Source organism: Solanum verrucosum, unplaced genomic scaffold, assembly GCF_900185275.1.
Source record: "Solanum verrucosum unplaced genomic scaffold, falcon-dt-bn FXZP01000118.1, whole genome shotgun sequence".
NCBI lineage: Eukaryota > Viridiplantae > Streptophyta > Magnoliopsida > Solanales > Solanaceae > Solanum > Solanum verrucosum.
The window spans coordinates 757,909-771,862 of record NW_026020568.1 but is presented as its reverse complement, the minus strand read 5'-3'; the positions used below and the strand labels follow the sequence as shown (position 1 = coordinate 771,862).

The window sequence follows — 13,954 nt, the reverse complement described above, 5'->3', positions numbered from 1 at the left end:
ACAGAAGCTATGTAAAGATAAGTAGTCAGATGGTTGTACCAGACAAACAATTTGGATGCTCTATTTCTTTGTTATTCCTCAGTTCCCCTCAATGCTGTGTTAATGGTTTTAATCTTAGTTTGTTGTGACTTGTGCCAGTCATCCTAATTGGTTGGCTCTTTGCTATACTATTCTGCACACTTCTCTAACAATTTTTTGTGCTACCCTTCCGTTTTGTGTGTAGTGTCAAATCTAAGTGATATACAAAGACTAATGTTTATGTCCTCATGATAAAGATGTTAAGTTGTTAAAAAGTACAAATTCAAAGAAATAAACAAATCAAATCTTTTTTTTCAAATTAAATGGTTAATATGAAAATATAAATAAATTGCTCGGAAAAGAAAATAGGCTAAGCAAAGAGGATTTACCATTGATAGTGAAAGATGAAGTGATTCACCAAGAGCAAAACGAAAAAAGAGGGATGTAGTTTTTTCCAACCCATGTAAAAAGCTTATTAAAATTTTAATAAATATTGAATCTGATTCATATAAAGCAAAATTGAAACTATTAAATTTAATTTTGAATCTGCTTTTAGAATAAAAAAAACATAGAGTATAAAACTTCTTATTTAATTATAATTAAGTAATATATATTTTTACTTTTAATTACAATAATTATTGAGTACAAGATAAATAATTTTTGAATACAATGCATGAAAATTGAAAAATATAGCTTTTAGGGTTCACTTGACCGAGAACAACTTGTTGGGGAATTATTATTCCACCACTCTCGTTGTAAAATAAAAATAACACTATAATTTTAAATTAAGGAAAATTATTTCGTATTTTTATTCCAATTGATTTCTCGTTTTAAAATTAATTCGAGACTACTCATGCCTTTTATGAGTTTTATCCCTCCTCCCAAACAGCCTTCAAGAGTTAGGGATTGAAATTGGAAAAGAAAGAGGGAAAAACACAGTTGCCTGAAAAGGTGAAGCAGCATATTGCTACGAACTTCACCTTTGCACTCGAGCTCCTGCTTGTGGGTGTATCTACAATGGCGGACGAAGATTTCCCACCTGCGGTGAGGTTGATGAATTTTGTCTCCGAAGAACAGGTAAAATCGGAACCCCATACCTCTCTCTCCACAAGGGTTAATGTTATTTTGCTTAAACGTGTGTTTGTTTGTAGTTGGCAGAATCCAAGAAAACTCGGGGTGCTCGGGTTGAAGACGGAACTGCTCAGAGAGATCGCCCACTTTATGAGGTCCAACAACTCCCTTTGTGCTTGTCATTTCTTGTTGCTTTATTTGCCTCCCATCTATATCATTTACCCGTGTCAAATGTGTGTGTGGATACTTGGGTAATTTGTGTTAATTCTTCAGAATACACTAAAATTTAGCAACAAAGTGCATGTATCATGCGGGAATCGGGATACTTACTGTATGCAACTATCCTAACTTGGTAGTAAAGCATATATTTTAGTGATTGGTATCTCCAAAGGTGTAGCTAGGACTTTAACTTTATGAATTCTGTATTCTAGACAATGCAGCTTATGGGGTTATTTATAAATTATTTATGCATATTAAGTGGATTTTTAAACACAAATACAGAGTTGAGTAAAAACTACCAAGTCTGCTGAACTTTTAGGTGAAGGTGTATCTCATTCTCAGCTAATTGAATAGCAACACTATTGTTGTTAATTTTCCTTTCACTTACTATCCTTTCCAGTTTCAATCTCGAAGGTGCTCTAGGTCATGTGTTCTGCCCTCTGGTATGTATGTGCACTGAATTTTTCAAACTCTCCTGCTTGAGTTGTATTTTTCATTGAAACCACAGATCTTGATGGAGAACAAGGACAAGAAAGATGCTGAATTTAATGAACGCTTTAAACACCGTGAGTAATTGAGGTCCCTTGTTCTTCTTGGTTTCTTGTGTGAATGGCTTATGATTATTATTTTTCTACTTACTCTATTTGCTTACAATTGGTCTCCTTAATGTTGTTGCAGAACCACCCAAAGCCTTAGATGAGGACGAGACCGAGTTTCTTGAGAAGCTTGAAATGGTTAGATGTTGCTTAAGTTCTTTATATTTGTTTGGGATGCAACTAATAGATAATCTACACATGCTTTGAGATAGTTATTCACTAATATTTGTTGCTGAGGCACTTATATGATGTCCTGTCCACAATAGATAAGCTACACTTGCTTTGTTATTTCCACGATTTTCTGTCACGTTTGGTGGGGAAAGTTCAATTTTTCTTCATGGGCTCATTTAATGGACGAAGTTGAGATTTAATGTTTACGTGAGCGGTGGGTATTAGTAAATAACTATCTCAAATCTTATTTCATCTTAAGGTTCCTTATAGTTCTTTTGCAAGTGAGAACCCCTCTGATCACGGAGTTCAAACTTACGGTTACGCAACAACAACAACATACCCAATGTGATCCCATAAATGGAGAAGTTCAAAATTACGGTTATTTATGGATAATGATTCACTATTTAAAATTTGTTGATTGTAGTATGTATGCGGAGGTTGTGATGGAGGTACAATCGACGAAAGTAGACAAAATTAGAAACAATCTCATCCAACAGAAGATACCAGAACTAATTGTTGGGATTAAAATACTAGAAGTTTGTTTGAGATGTATAGCATTCAAGCTTGTGGCCTACGGGTAAGCTAGCTTCGTGAGTATTACATATCCATGTCCTAAAGCGCCAAAAGCACTTGTCCTTGCCCTTAGTTGCGACACTGTAATGGTTAAATATGTTAAAAGGGGAGGAGGACGTGAGATAACATGATGGGAAATTGTCTTAAAAGACGTAAATCTCTTGAATCCATGTGAACTTTTTGAAGAAAAGAACAACATAGAAGCAAATGGTTCTTGTAGGTGATACTAAGGGCTCGTTTGGTGTGAGGGATTAAAAATAATAGTGATGGGATAAAAATGTTTTATGTTGTTTGGTTGCCATGTTTGGGATAACTTATCCCACCATTTATATCATAGTGATGGGATAAGTTATCCCATATACATGGTGGGATAAGTTATCCCAGGATAGCTAACCAGATTAACTTGTTTCCAACCAAACGACCCCAAATAGTTAGGATTAAGGCCTAGTTGTGTTGGTACACATACATAAAGTCCAGTATTTTCTTCAGCTTGTTCTCTTGTTTTTTTTTTGTTTTTGAAAATGGTAATTGTTTCTATTTCTGCAGAACAGTACATAGGTTGTACTGAAACCCGTATTTACATAAGGAAACTCTAATAATACTGACCTATCCCTATAATGAGTCTAAGACATCAATGATAGAGACGGTATCATTAGAGTAAATTTGATTACACCAAAAACACAGAGTCGAAATGCAATTCAGCCCTATTCTCAAAAACTCTAAGGTTCCTCTCTTTCCATATTGTCCACCAAATAGTGTTAGGGACAATTCTCCAGTTACTTCTGTTTTTTGCTTGTGTCCCTGCTTCTTCCCAGCTAAATAGAGCCTCTGAAATTCTCCTAGGCATGGACCAGGAGATGCTTTTATGTCTCAGGAACAGATTCCACAACTGGCCAGTGACTTTGCATTGGATAAACAAATGATTGACTGTTTCTGCAGTTTTCCCACAGAAAAAACATCTAGAGCAAAGTGTAATTCCCCTCTTCATTAAATTCTCCTGTGTAAATACTGCTTCTTTAGCCAATAACCATACAAAGCAAGACACCTTGTAGGGGATCTTGGCTTTCCATATATGTTTCTAGGGCCACTTGAGTAGCTACAGATTTGGATGATTCAACTTCCTGTACACTGCACCTACTTTTAAAATCCCTTTACTGTTTCCCAACCACTGCAATCTGTCTCGCCCCATTTCCAGACCACTAAATTGATCAATGCTTCTAAAAAATTTTGTTACTCTTGGAATTTCCTAGTCATTGAGGTGTCTTCTAAATACAAAATTCCACCCTTGAGGAGTCCATAAATCAGCTATAGTACTTTGTTGCTGAAGAAATAAATTGTGGATGTCAGGGAAGAGAGTCTCCATATTTCCTTCTGCATGCCAATCATCCTTCCAAAACCTAGTTTTTATGCCATCTACCACTTTGATCTTGGTGTTAGGTTTGAATTCATTCCAAAGTTCTCTAATGGATTTCCATAAGCTAACACCGTAAGGGGTGGTAACCTCCTTTGTCATCCAACTATCACTCTCTTCATATTTTGCCTTTATGACTGTGCCCCACAGATTCTGATTATCATTTGAGTACTTCCAAAGCCACTTCATCCTCAAAGCTTTACTCTAGTTCTTCATGTTCTTGATCCCCAGACCCCCAACTCTCTTTTCAGTGATCACAGTTTTCCATTTGACTAATTGATATCCTCTCCTTTCCTTGTTCCCTTGCCATAAAAAATTTCTCCTGATGCTATCCAACCTATTGATGATTCCCGGTGGGATAGGAAATAATGACATCATATATGTTGTAAGTGCATGAAGCACAGAATTAATCAAAGTTAGTCTTCCCCCTAGTGAAAGGTATTGAGACTTCCACCTTGCTAGCCTCTTCTCACACTTCTCAATCGCCCCATCCCCATCCCAGATTTCCATAGAGTTGGATTTTGCCCCCAAAGGCATACCTAAGTATGTGGTTGGGAGGACACCCACTTCACCTCCCAATATTGACTTCAAAATTTCCATGTTTGGTACTTCATTTACTGGATACAAGAAGCTTTTCCTCCAGTTGACATGTCCCAGACATAGCTTCAAAAATAACTAGAATCAGTCTCAATATTTTAAGGTGGTCTTCCTCAGCATCACAAAAAATTAGGGTGTCATCTGCATATAGTAAATGAGTGATCTCTAGACTTTCCCTTCCAGCTCTAGCAACTTCAAAACCTCTCAGCCATCCTTCATTGCATGCATTCTTGATCATATTGTTGAGTCCCTCCATGACTAGTATGAAAAGGAAGGGTGATAGGGGATCACCCTGCCTAAGACCTCTCTGTGACCTAAAAAATCCTACTGGAGAGCCATTTACCAATACTGAGAAGTTCGCTGAAGATATGCAAAATTTAATCCACTGTCTCCATTTGTGACCAAATCCCATCTTCTCTAGCATACCCATAAGAAAGTCCCAATTGACATGGTCATATGCTTTCTCAATGTCTAATTTGCATAGAATTCCTGGTTTTTTTGAGACCAACCTGGAATCTACAACTTCATTAGCTATGAGGACGGCATCCATTATCTGTCTCCCTTTAATAAAAGCTAATTGTTGTGAATCGACAAGCTTGGACATCACTTTTTTCAACCTTTCCGTAAGCACTTTTGAGAAGATCTTATACATACTACCTATCAAGCTAATAGGTGTAAAATCCCTCAATTCTTTTGCACCTTTGTTCTTTGGGATTAGGGCTATGAATGTAGAATTCAGACTTCTTTCAAACCTCCCTTGTTCATGGAAGTGTTGAAAAGTCTCCATTATGTCACCTTTCACCACCTCCCAGCATTTGATATAAAACCCCATAGTAAAGCCATCTGGTCCTGGTACTTTATCAGTTGCACACTGCTTTAAACACCTTAGAACTTTTTCCTCATGAAAGCTTCTTCCAAGATCCTCCTTTTCCTCCCCTGTCAACCTTGGGCAATTTAAAAAATTGTTGGCAGGTCTCCACTGCAACTCCTCTGTATAAAGCTTCTATAGAACTCCACTATTTCCCCTTGGATTCTTTTTGGTTCTTGGACAATGTTCCTCTGGACTAGCAGTTGGTCTATGTTATTGTACCTCTTGTGTGCATTAGCTATCTTATGGAAGAACTTGGTGTTCTTATCCCCTTCCTTTAACCAAATTGATCTTGATCTTTGCCTCCAGTAGATCTCCTCATTTTTTATCAGATCCTCCAAGTTCAGAAGTAACCTTGCCTTTTCTGTTGCCTCATCCTCAGTTAGACCTCTATCAGTAGCAATGTTTTCCATAGCAGCCAGCTTTTCAAGTAAAGATTTCCTCTGTGGCCTAGATTCCCTTGCTCACTTCTGCTCCACTCCTTCAGTTTGTGTTTTAGCGCTTTTAATTTGGATGCAAGGATGTAATCAGGCCTCCCAGTATAATCAAAAGAGTTCCACCATGTCCTTACTCTGTCAATGAAACCTTCAGTCCCTAACCACCAGTTCTCAAACTTAAAATAGCTCTTGCTCTTCTTCCAGGAACCACCTTGGAGTGTGATTGGAGAGTGGTCTGATAATATTCTCTACATAGTGTACTGTTTCAAGTTGCTAAAAGCATCATCCCATTCTTGAGATACCAAGACCCTGTCAATTCTTGAAGTTATCAGGTGGTTATCCCCTTTGAACCAGGTGAACTTTGCATTTTCTAGTTGAAGATCAACTAGGTTTAGATCCTCGATCAAATCAAAGAACTCTCGCATCCCTATTGTTCTCCTGATACAGTTCCTCTTTTCCGAGACATATCTAGCCTCATTAAAATCACCATAAACTTCCCATGGACCTTCTATTAAACCTCTGATAGGGCCAATTTCTTCCCATACTAGTCTTCTTTCCACATAGCAATTTGGAGCATATACTCCTGTTATATGGCATGAGAAGTCCTGCACCTGTGATTCAAATTTACAGGTAAAGGGTATATGTCCCGATCTCTAGAACTTCCCCTTTCCATATTCTTTTTTATAAGGCTTATCTTGTTGGTTTGTATGGCACTTCCCATCTGGTGTAGGTTAAAGTTATTCAATTCTATGTGCCAAAGTGATTATCTTCGTTTTGCAAAAGAAAATGATTACATTCTTTTGTAGTTCATACATGGAAATTTGGTTTTACGTACTTATATGAATATGTTTATTTCAATCTCTTATCTTTCTTATTAGTTTAGGAAAATCTCACTTAGTGTGTTCTTGATATCCTTGTGTGTGAAAACGCTTCAATGATGGTGAACTCCACTATTGGTTTGCAATGGACAGACTAGTTCCCGAGAAAAATGGTATTAGGCTCAATTTATTTGCATTAGAAGGAAATAAAGATATAACTATTTGATACTCTCTAACTTGTTGACTCTTCATTGTTCAATGCATTTGTGTATGTGTACATGTCTCTGTGTGTGTGTGTGAACACAGACGTATTTATGCATGCATCATACCTTTGATAGTTTTCATTAACTCTTTGATCCATTTAGTCAAGGAGAGAATATGAGAAGCAAGTGGCTGATGAAGAAGATGAGCAGCTGCGAAGTTTTCAAGTAATTTAGTGTCATTGTTCAACTTCATTGGGGGCATTTGAGAGTTGGAATGAAGGATAAGGGATTTTCATTTATTTTTTTATTTTTATGGTTATAATATTTTAATTATGCAAAATGGGGGTTGGATTAGAATATTTGAAAGTTTAGGGTTAAAATTAAGGGTAAGTTTTGGGGTTTTTGGTGGGTTTCATAAATTTTTTAATTTTAACCCTAAACTTTCAAATATTCTAATCCAACTTCCATTTCGCATAATTAAAATATTATAACCATAAAAATAAAAAAATAAATGAAAATCCCTTATCCTTCATTCCAACTCTCATATGTCCCTTTTAGCTCGTTTTCAAGAAGATGAGCATTCTCTAGGGTCTATGAAGAATGCTGATCTTATTCTTGGGTTTTTTAGGCTGCTGTTGCTGCAAAGTCTACGATAGTACACGAAATCAAGGAGATGCCTCTTGTTTCCCAAAGTCCAGGTTAGTCTCTAAACTGATTATGCCTTGAGAAAAGTACTGTATTTTTAATGATCGTGTCTTATTGTTTCTTAGCCACCATTTTATCAGCATCGCGCCCAATTTTTGAAATTCTCTGCCTTCACTTCTGCTGTATGGCCTTAGTTTTATGATATATTAATAAATGGTCAAATGATGTGACATGTATGTGGAACTAATACCAAAATGGCTGTTGGTCTTTTATCTGAACTATCAACAATGTTATTTCTTTTTAATGATTTCATAGTCTCTCTGAACTGAGATACCAATGGTCTTTCATAAACATTGAAAAATGACAAAGCTAGGTGCACGTCAGGGCGGTCATGCTGGCGTTTCGCCTAGGAAGTGCCTCAGGGCATGCGTCTCATCATCCTAGCCAGTGCCTTAGGGCATGTGTCTCATCGCCTAACCAGTTCCTCAGGGATTAGGTGGAAAATCATTCTTGCTTGCATCTGGTGGAGTGTGTGGAAAGAAAGGAATTCCAGATTTTTGAAGGCACTAGCAGTTCTATCCATAAAATTAGGATAAATTGTCATAGTCTGCTCTTTTTTTGGTGTAACAAAATATATGAGGGGAAGTAGGTGATTTAGTTGATTTAATTGGCAATGATCGATTTTAAGACAGTGGTCTTTTGTACCTTTTTGTTTTTTTTGTAAAAACAAAAGAGCCATTAATAAGAATAGAAAACCTTACAATGCTGATGCAGAAGAACGTCCATTTAATCCATTTCCTCCCCAAATCCATATCCTTCAAGAATTAGTTAAGTTACAATTGACATGGTCATATGCTTCTCCAATTTACATAGAACTCCTGGTATTTGACCCCTCAAACTAGTATCCTCACAGTTGTTGGTGATCAAAGATGCATCCATTATCCGTCTCCGAATGTCATTTAATGCTTGTGCACCACCTTTTTTAGTCTTTCTGTCAATATCTTGGAATTGATCTTATATACAAATCCATTTTTTATCAAGAAATGTAAGTACAAGTTCGTGTTGGTGATAAGTGATAATTTCTACACCACACAGCAAACCAACTAACAAGAAAATTAGCACCAAGGAATAAGTAAATTCAGAAGGGAGATAAATTCCCCAACCAAACTTTTTAATAAAAGGAATCAGTAATTTTACCCATGATAAAGCTGATTACTCAGTGAAAAGAAGAGGAAATTCCCCGATAAAAATAACAATAATGAAAAAGAAGGAAATCCACCCCCACCCCCATCCCCACCCCAAAAAAAAAAATGTTGAAGGAATCAAAAATATATAGATGATAAAGCTGATTAATCAGTGAAAAGAAGAGGAATTGTTGGTTGGCAAGTGACAGCTAGGAGGTAAGCAAAAATGACATGCTGCAACATCTATTGATTTACTAGCGAGAACTTGAAAAGCCTGTGATCAAACTATTCAATATTCTTTTTTTACTGCTGCCTAGGAGCTCCCATTTTTCTTTTTGCTCCCTTGGTGACTCGAACTCACTACCTTAGGGTTAGAGGTGGAAGAAGGCTTACCATCTGAACAACCCCTTCTTGTCAACTATTCAAGATTCAGTTAATTAAATTTAGAATCTGAAACTTCTTTCTTTGATATCAATAGTAAGTTTCCAATTTTAGATGAATGGTAAGTTTTGCTGGATATCTTCCGTATTTCACATTTTCCTGTGGGCATAGGGTTCCTGTCTTATACAATAAACAAATTGCCTTCTCAGTCATTCTACTCTTAACTATGCCATTCTATAAGGGAAGGGAAAGGGGAGTACTTGTTACACGACCAATATAATTGATGTTGAATTTTGTGTGTGGTGTATATCAATATCATTAAGAGACAACATTTGGCAAGATGTAACGCATTGCATTGTTGGTTGATGCAGGAGCCGAAATTAATTAAGAGGAAGAATCCTCCAGCTAATCCATTGGGAATGATTGTCAAAATCAAGCCACAAGCTAAGAAAGCTAAGATGGATCTGGCATCTTCCGTCTCTTCTTTGACAACAGCTACCAAAGCATCCAATGATGACAAAAAACAGCCTTCATCAGATGTTGATAACGTATCCAAATCTGAAACAAAAGAATCCCAGAGATTAACAAAAAGACCTAGTGCTAATGCTGACAACCACGAACCTGTTACAATAGGTGGTTTGGTTTCATATAGTGATGAAAGTGACGATGATTGACTGTGGCATGTTCATATATTAATGAGAATTTGCCTTGGTTTAACCACATCTCGAGAGGAACTAAAACCAAACAAACTCACTGTCACATCCTCTTTTATGTGTTCTAGCACAGACACAAACTGCTTTCTTCAAACACGTACAATATTAAATTTCTGTAGAAGATAACATGATTTTTATAGGTGGCCCAGACACCACGGTCATCAAAAAACACTAGGTGATTCTTTCCATCTGTTCTAGCCTTGGTGGATAGAGTTACTTGGTACATGTTGCTGGTGGAAGGTGGCAAGTAACCCTTGGAATTAATCGAGGTGCGTGAAAGTTGGCCTACAGTCATAAAAAAAACATGTTTTTTTTTGTAGTAGTAGTAGTAAGAGTATGGTTTAAATAGTGCAGTCATCCCTCGGCTAGGTTTTTGCTTCTTTGGAGCAAGGATGAAGTCGATGAGTTAGGATTTTGTTTACTTCTTAGAACAAAACAATTAACGTATCTGTTGTTATCAAGAAATTTGGGGTTGTTTAGGTTGTGCTGCTCTACGGAGGGGCTATATTGGGGACAGATTTGACACATTTGTATGTGTAAAAAATGTCAGAAGTCACACAGGCAACAAATACATATATTAACAGAAATCACACAAGTTAATGAATACACTTTTTGATAGCAGGAGAGACATTAATTAGTTAGAGCATCATCATGATCCTTGTTCATCATGTTGAGAAATGTAGGAAGATGGTGGCTGTGGACGCACCAAGTCATGAGCCTAATGCCATTTTTAGGCAAAGGCTGTTTGCTAACAATGCCTACAGGTATCACAGCAGACCCTTGTACTGGTATAACATGCACAGGTTTGCCCCATCCATAATCAACCTCGTTAAAACCCAATCGTCCCCACTCCGAGATAAACAATGTGTTGTAGCCCACTCCTGGTCCTGGTGCGAATGGATCGTTGAATTGATCATCATTCGTAGATTTGTTAGTCTTGTTATTGAGCCATTGTGAAAATTCTGCTGGTAGGTTTGCCTTGGCATCTTTGATCAGCTTCACTACCTCAGCAAGAGATGCTTCTGCCACTACTTTGTTTGAAGCCGTTACAGTCACCGGGAAGAAACAGTTCCCGTAGAACCCTTCTGGTAGCGGCACTAGTTGTCGACAATTAGCGAAGAACACGAGTTTCACTTCTTCATCACCTGCATTAGTGGCAAAATCACGAATTTCACTGAGAGTATTCAAAATTGAGTATGTATATAGAGTATAATCATCTGATGAGGGGGTCAATTGGCCATCCTCTGATGGTTGTAACTCTGCTACTGACCTGCATCATCTGCAGCAATAAAGCTTGTATTCGACGAGGAGTTGGAGGGATTCTTCTTGTCATCTGTTATATTCCAAATTGCTCGGGTTCGGTGCCTCCACAAAGTAGCAGCTATAATCTCAAAGGAGGAACAAAACACATTTTGATCCATTTTTAACTCTTGCATCACTTGGTGTTTTAGCTGATTGATCTCATCCAGGGGAATGTTGAAACTAGCATGCTCCAGCCGCTGATCTGGTACTGGAATAGTGAGTGGTGGTGGCATTGACGAGTTGTCTTCTGCAACTCCTTTTTGTGGAGGTGGGAGGAGAAGCTCCCTGCACCACACTGGTGCAACGCTCAGTTTCTCAACACCCCTAGCGAACTCACCCACTGCTTTTAGAAACTGTGCAGCACCCAGTCCGTCACATATACTGTGACAGAAAGTAAGTCCCATAACATATCCACCGCACTTAAATTCAGTTACCTGTACATGATCATGACAATGACAATCGTATCGTTAACTATTTTATCACCTAGTTCTCTCTGAACATATGTGCACTAATATATATATATAGCTAGTTGTTTACCTGCACAAGCACCAGTGGGTCAATGAAAGAGTCATAACCAACAGGAAGTGGAGTAGAAGAATGAATTTGTTGAGGTAGAAGTTTATTAAAAGTAGTGTCATCTAAAGCTGAAGCTTCATCGAAGTAGTTGACATCGAGGAGAGTACAATCAGCAGAAGCCTCAACAAACCAAATTCCCTGACCCGAACAATCAATCTGGAGAAGCTGGTTATTGTGTGCTGAGAATTTCAGACGACCTGCTAGTGGGTAATAAGGAACCAAAGCTTTTCCAAATGCCTCTTGAATGACAATAGCATTTCCTCCTTTAAAGACGTGTAGTGTACGAGCATTGCATCGAAGAACAGCTAAACTGTCTATGACTGACAGATCAAGCACACCATTTGGAGTTTGTCCTGATGGTGTTATGAAATTGCCTCCTTCTGATCCCTTTGTAGTCACCAAAAAGTTCATCACCATTGCTTCTGATTCACTACGAACAGGATTGAGCCTTGCTATAGGTAATTGGCAGGGCAATCCTGAATCAAATCCTGTTCTTCGAGAACAAATAAAGGACAGTTACGTAAAGAAATGGACTTTGGGCCTAACTCAACCCCAAAATCTAGCTTTTGAGAAGAGTATTATCCAAGTTCATATAAGGAGATAATTCATTTTCATCAATCATCAATGTGAGACTTTTTCATTCTTCAACAGTTACAAAATAATGGCTTTCAAGTTTAGATAAATCCTAGAATTAATAGAAATGGGAAATCCGAAGTCTTATTAAAAAATGGGAGTAGGGGATGGAATTACAAGGTGGGAATCGAACTTTCATCAACAAGGAAATTCAAGTAATAGACCAACTGAGCTACTAAGACAATGTGTGAATCCGGAGTCAAATCCTATTTTCCCGAAAACAAATAAAGATTCAGAAAAATGGAAATGAACCTTGATATTAAAACTTGCAAAACGATCATTTTTAAATTCAGAGAAATCTTGGAATTATATCAAATAGGCAAGCCAAATAGTGTTTTTTTCATAAACAAATAAAAGTTTAGAAAAATGTAAATTTATAACAAAAATAAAATGGAGCCTCACCTCAATTGTTAGCAAATTAACAGTAGGATATATTCTATATTTTTATTTATCCAACACAATAACAGGGTAATGGCAGATTTATAGCTGGTTGAAGTAACACAAAAGTTTGCTTGGCTTGTAAGTCCATGAAACTGAAACTTTGGCTTCACATTGGGGAATGAAGCACTAATATTATAAGCTTATCTCACTTATTTTACATGTATATATATTTGTTTCTTTCCTAGTTAGGTGACTATGTATTATAAATGTATAACTTACCTATACGAAAACCACATATACATCAAAATCCATGCTAGAGTTAGAAGTTCGGACACAAATTCGATTGCATTTAATAATTTTTACCCAAATGGTATATTTGTGTTAAGAAAATATATTAATATGTACAAATATTAAATTTAGAATCGATTGTTATAACTACTTAATGTTGTCATTCTAATTAATAAATTTAAAGTCCAACAGAAAAAGTTCATTTTCTCGTATATTTACTCCATTTTAAAAATGGTAAGTGGTAGTGTTTAAGACATTATTCTCTACTTTTTTACTGGGTAGAAAAAAAAATTATTCTTCATGATTCAACTAATTAATTGATTAAATTGTTTTATTCATAATTAGAGAATCAATACTTAATTTATTCTAGTGAAAAATTATTTAAGTCAGATTCATGAATCTGTATTTTATATATATTGTGGCCATTATTGGTTAAATCACATGCATGAGCAACCAAAATAATCCAATTGGGATGGAGCTTTTAATTTTTTATTTTTTTTTATGTAGTTCTTCTTAATTACCAGGCATAAATTCGTCCTTGACGTATCGTCCAAATTTATTCTGCATTTTGGAAAGAATTCAGTACAAATTTTACTTGTTTGCCTATTGCTAATGTTCGCTTTTACTCGTCTAATTTAAACTTTATAGTTACTTTAAAAAATGATAATTGACATAAATATTTATCATAATATTTATATTTATTGACGTTTAATTTAGATATTAAAAATAAGTTGAAGAATAAATAATTAATATTGAAGGTAAAATATGAAGAAAAGAAAAACATGTTTTTTTATATGATAAAAGTATAAATAAAAATGGTAATGTATTTTTTAATATAGACTGATATTAAATTTGTCAGATTATTCAAT

General features: G+C 36.3%; 2 protein-coding genes across 2 annotated transcripts; one reads left to right on the top strand and one right to left on the bottom strand.

Annotated features, from left to right (window-relative positions):
• The first annotated feature begins 920 nt into the window (after positions 1-920).
• LOC125810542 (uncharacterized) lies at positions 921-9,914 on the top strand. Its single transcript, XM_049490019.1, has 8 exons — positions 921-1,095; positions 1,170-1,244; positions 1,817-1,874; positions 1,987-2,042; positions 7,145-7,207; positions 7,611-7,674; positions 8,678-8,682; positions 9,564-9,914. Exons 1-8 carry the CDS (start codon positions 1,036-1,038, stop codon positions 9,864-9,866), a joined length of 684 nt encoding a protein of 227 aa, XP_049345976.1. The 5' UTR covers positions 921-1,035; the 3' UTR covers positions 9,867-9,914.
• Positions 9,915-10,458: 544 nt separating this feature from the next.
• LOC125810540 (acyl transferase 4) lies at positions 10,459-12,289 on the bottom strand. Its single transcript, XM_049490017.1, has 3 exons — positions 11,745-12,289; positions 11,176-11,641; positions 10,459-11,050 (listed from the first exon to the last, which is right to left on the bottom strand). Exons 1-3 carry the CDS (start codon positions 12,198-12,200, stop codon positions 10,536-10,538), a joined length of 1,437 nt encoding a protein of 478 aa, XP_049345974.1. The 5' UTR covers positions 12,201-12,289; the 3' UTR covers positions 10,459-10,535.
• Between the last annotated feature and the right edge of the window lie 1,665 nt (positions 12,290-13,954).

Coding starts and splice junctions, on each gene's coding strand:
- LOC125810540 (XM_049490017.1), bottom strand. CDS start 12,200: ATGGTGATGAACTTTTTGGTGACTACAAAGGGATCAGAAGGAGGCAAT. Junction 11,642..11,744: donor ACCCACTGGTGCTTGTGCAG/GTAAACAACTAG, acceptor GATCATGTACAG/GTAACTGAATTTAAGTGCGG. Junction 11,051..11,175: donor TATTGCTGCAGATGATGCAG/GTCAGTAGCAGA, acceptor CCACTAATGCAG/GTGATGAAGAAGTGAAACTC.
- LOC125810542 (XM_049490019.1), top strand. CDS start 1,036: ATGGCGGACGAAGATTTCCCACCTGCGGTGAGGTTGATGAATTTTGTC. Junction 1,096..1,169: donor ATTTTGTCTCCGAAGAACAG/GTAAAATCGGAA, acceptor GTTTGTTTGTAG/TTGGCAGAATCCAAGAAAAC. Junction 1,245..1,816: donor GAGATCGCCCACTTTATGAG/GTCCAACAACTC, acceptor TTGAAACCACAG/ATCTTGATGGAGAACAAGGA.